The 3,711-nt window shown below is 26.6% G+C and overlaps 2 protein-coding genes across 2 annotated transcripts in view; one reads left to right on the forward strand and one right to left on the reverse strand.

Moving 5' to 3' along the window:
* The window catches only part of LOC102677033 (transcription factor GAGA-like), a 6,562-nt gene extending 5,466 nt beyond the window's left edge, over window positions 1-1,096 (forward strand). Inside the window, exon 7 of the mRNA XM_031511871.1 lies at window positions 507-1,096. Within this exon, the coding sequence (XP_031367731.1) occupies window positions 507-799 (293 nt within the window). The 3' untranslated portion in view covers window positions 800-1,096. The remainder of the gene's footprint in view (window positions 1-506) is intronic.
* Window positions 1,097-2,133: 1,037 nt separating this feature from the next.
* Window positions 2,134-3,711, reverse strand: part of LOC102676451 — a gene marked incomplete at its 5' end in the record, with an annotated part of 4,093 nt that continues 2,515 nt past the window's right edge. Inside the window, 3 exon segments of the mRNA XM_006608264.2 lie at window positions 2,134-2,589; window positions 2,675-2,959; window positions 3,160-3,551. Of these exon segments, the coding sequence (XP_006608327.2) occupies window positions 2,401-2,589; window positions 2,675-2,959; window positions 3,160-3,551 (866 nt within the window).

The following is a 3,711-nucleotide window of genomic DNA, read 5'->3' on the forward strand; positions in this document are numbered from 1 at the left end:
TAATTTTTGTACATTTTAATTTATCATTATACGTTGAGAGACTGTAAGTTATTTTTTAGTTATTGTATTATAAATGTAATTGAATAAGAAACAAAATACAAGTATTTATGTTAAAAATGTTGTTAATCATCTTGTTTTATTTCTTTATTATTTTTATAATTTCTTATATTTATTTAAAATAATAATTACGTTTTGATCAATATATTATTGAATTACTTTGTTTCTTATGAAATTTCAAAATAAAATATTTGCAATATATTATATATAAAAAATGATTTACAAAATAAACTGATATGATCATTAAAGTGAATTATCTTTGAATTATTTTTTTTCTCTAATGATGAATGATTAAAAAAGGTATTATTGTAAAAAATTTATTATTAAGGAAAAAATTAATCTCAATTCTTATATCTTGGTTCTCTTTTGTTAATTACACTGTATAAATATAAAATTATTAAAGCAATATAATTGTAACTGATACTGTTATATCTTTGTATTCCTAACAGGAAGTTTAATGGGATCAAGTGTATTGGGAAGTAGTGATCAAAGCGCGAACTCTACCCTAGTCTCTGCATCGAGCTCGAATACAACTTCTATCGCCTCTGCCAATAATGGAATTTACTCGTCAGATGGTAGTGCCAGTATGCTAAATTGCTTATTACCATCGCTACCATCTTTGCCTTCTCTCTCTTCTCCGCACGATATGTTTCGCCACGGTGAAATGTTGAGAGTTGGTATCGCGTATCATGATTCCTCCAGGCAACATCCCAGGCAGTCACAACGTACCGATATCACTTAATTTTTTTAATTATTGACATGATTTCGCCTTACAACAATTATTTCAATTAGATATTGTAATCGTTGTAAAAAACGAATATGTCAAATTCTATTATAAATTCTGTAGAGATATTTTTTATATCGAATTGTGTTTTGTAAAATGTTTTTTAATTAGAAATTCTCAAGTTATTATTATAGTTTACTGCGATGTACAAAGAATTAAAGTTGTACAATACGAGAAATGCGTGGATATATCTTTAAGAATTTAGTGTATAATATTGTTCATTTAATAAATAAAGAACGTACAGTTAAATTAAAATATGTTACACTTTAATAGTGAAACAATTGTATTTTAGAAACAAGTATGTCCATCTATTTTAAAAAATCATGTTTGAATCAATCATGTACGATTTATTAATTTTAAGGAAAAGATAAAAGTTTAATGTCTATTTAATTTTTTTTTAATTAAAAATTATTTATTAAAATTTTTGAAATTATTATTGAACTATGAATAAAAATAGAAAAAGAATTTCAAGATATATTTTTCTAAATAACGTTTAAATTATGAAATTAGAAATACATTTATAGGATTTTGGACACATAGATATAATTTTTTTTATGAAATTTTATTTATAAATATTGAAATTTTTAACATAAATAGTTCTTCGATCAACAATCTTTCATTGATATCAAAATAATATTTTATCTAAAAATTGACATAAATGTGTTTCGAAATAATATAACGCTTCACAAATTTTTATTTATTCTTAAAATTTGTGATGATTAAGTAATTTCAAAATTTTATAAACGAAAACGTATCTAGAATTTAAATATTTAATGTACATGTACGAACTCGCATTGTTTTTTTTTTCTCTCTTTTTTTCCAACTCTCTCATTCAAATTTCAATTTTAAATGTAATAATAAATGCTTATTTAAATATAAAAATTTTGATAATTAATTTAATTGTTCATTTTGTTAAATTATTGTCTGAAATTAATAATTGCAAATATTTATAGTAATTATAGGAAATAATTTTACATAAATGTTCATTGAAATTAACATTAGAAAAACGATACGATCAAAATTAATATCCGATATACATTAACTATTTATTCTATTTGCTTGCGGTATATCGTGCGATTAAATACTAATATTAATACTGGTAACAGTTCATTTAATAGCAACAAATATGAAGAATTTGTACATCTTATTAAATCACAAAATTAGAAAAGAAAAATTATTATCGATTGTATACATATAAAAATATATTGTACATTTCTTAAATAAATTTTTCAGTAAGAAAAAAAAATCTATCTAAATAAATAATGTTATATATATTGAAAACTTAAATGCAATTTCTGTTTGCGCAAACAATTGAAATTTCATGCACTCATCATAATCGTTTGACATTGGACAACATTACAGAAAAATTTGCAGAACCAACTTGTAATACATATTTTATAATTAACAATGGCAGTGAAAACGCTTTTGGCGTTGTTATAAAAATACTTAACCGTGTCTCTCTTTGAATAAATTAATTTTAAGTAACAAAATATCGATGTTACGGATGATCTTGAAAAAAACTTCCATTAAATTCTAGCAATGGAAGGGATTTATATTATTCACACGATGAGATTCATTTCTTCCGAATGATTTGTATGTCCTATAACAAATGGCCAATTTCTTTTTGAAATCCTTTCCAATTCCCCTCGTAAAAGTTTTAAAAGATCGTCCAGGTATCGCAGCTCATGTACATCCTGTCGTAGTTTATTTGTATCAGACAAGATATCCGTTATTCTCTGTTCATCACACTGGTTAATAAAATAATAAAAAAATTTTATGAAATATTCTTTCTTTTATAAAAAATATATATATTTAACACGTAAAAATTATTACTTGAAAGCTTTCTCGAAGATTATATATATCTCTATAGATATCTTTGTTGCTAGTTTGAAGTTTTTTTATCTTATTTTGAAGATGTTTTACTAAATGTTCTGGATTTTCGAGGACTTCCAACACATTAGCGTCCGTTTCAGTCGTCAAGGCCAGCCTGGTTAATTGATCGTGCGTAGACGTGCTGTCGTAAAAACGATCTTCCTCAAGAAGAATCGTAGCTTTCTCAGGATTTATGTCAAGTTCTTCAAGAATTGATACTACTTCATTGATGGCAGTACATCGTTCCTATAAAAAAGATTATCCTTATTTTTTCGAATTTGATCCAAAATTCATAAATAAAAAATATCAAAAATATGAATAATGATCATGAAAATCAATCGACAAATTTTCATTGAACATTTTTTTTTTTTTTTCATTAAATTAGTATTGATAAATGTAAATTTAATTAAAATTGCATCAACAATGCGTCTTTTAAAAAGTAAAACCTGCGAGTTATCTAGCTTGTAATCAGTCGTCGCCAATTCATCACTGAGACACAGAAATGTGTTTTGCAGGTCGCTGTGCGTATCCGAGCTCCAGTCGTTGCTCTGGATACCGGAAGTATCCAACGAGGAACTCCGTGTCCCCATCTTTCCACAATCTTCCCACGTGATGTTCAATTTGTCGTAACTGGATCTCTTGCTGATCGAGTCTGGTGTTTGCAAGCTGCACGATTTATTATAATCAGATACGTCTTCCATTTTCGTTTCATTTTCATTATTCTTTGTCCCGATATCGTCGTTATAGATCCGCTTGTTATCCTTCCAACTATGCAAACCGATTGTCGATACAATTCCTTCCTTCGGCCTGTTCTCCGCGAAAGATTTCAGTTGCATCGCTGAAATTCATTTGAATGGAATGAAAAAAAAAAAAAAAAAGAAAGAGAGAAAAAAATTAAAGATAAAAGGGCAATTGACAACAAAGGAGGGAAACTCGCATTGGAGAGAATAATCAAAACTGCTTCAAGGGATTCCAAAGTTCTCGCTGAAAAAAAAAAA

The sequence above is a fragment of the Apis dorsata genome, unplaced genomic scaffold (genome assembly GCF_000469605.1).
Source record: "Apis dorsata unplaced genomic scaffold, Apis dorsata 1.3 scaffold_32, whole genome shotgun sequence".
Taxonomy (NCBI): domain Eukaryota; kingdom Metazoa; phylum Arthropoda; class Insecta; order Hymenoptera; family Apidae; genus Apis; species Apis dorsata.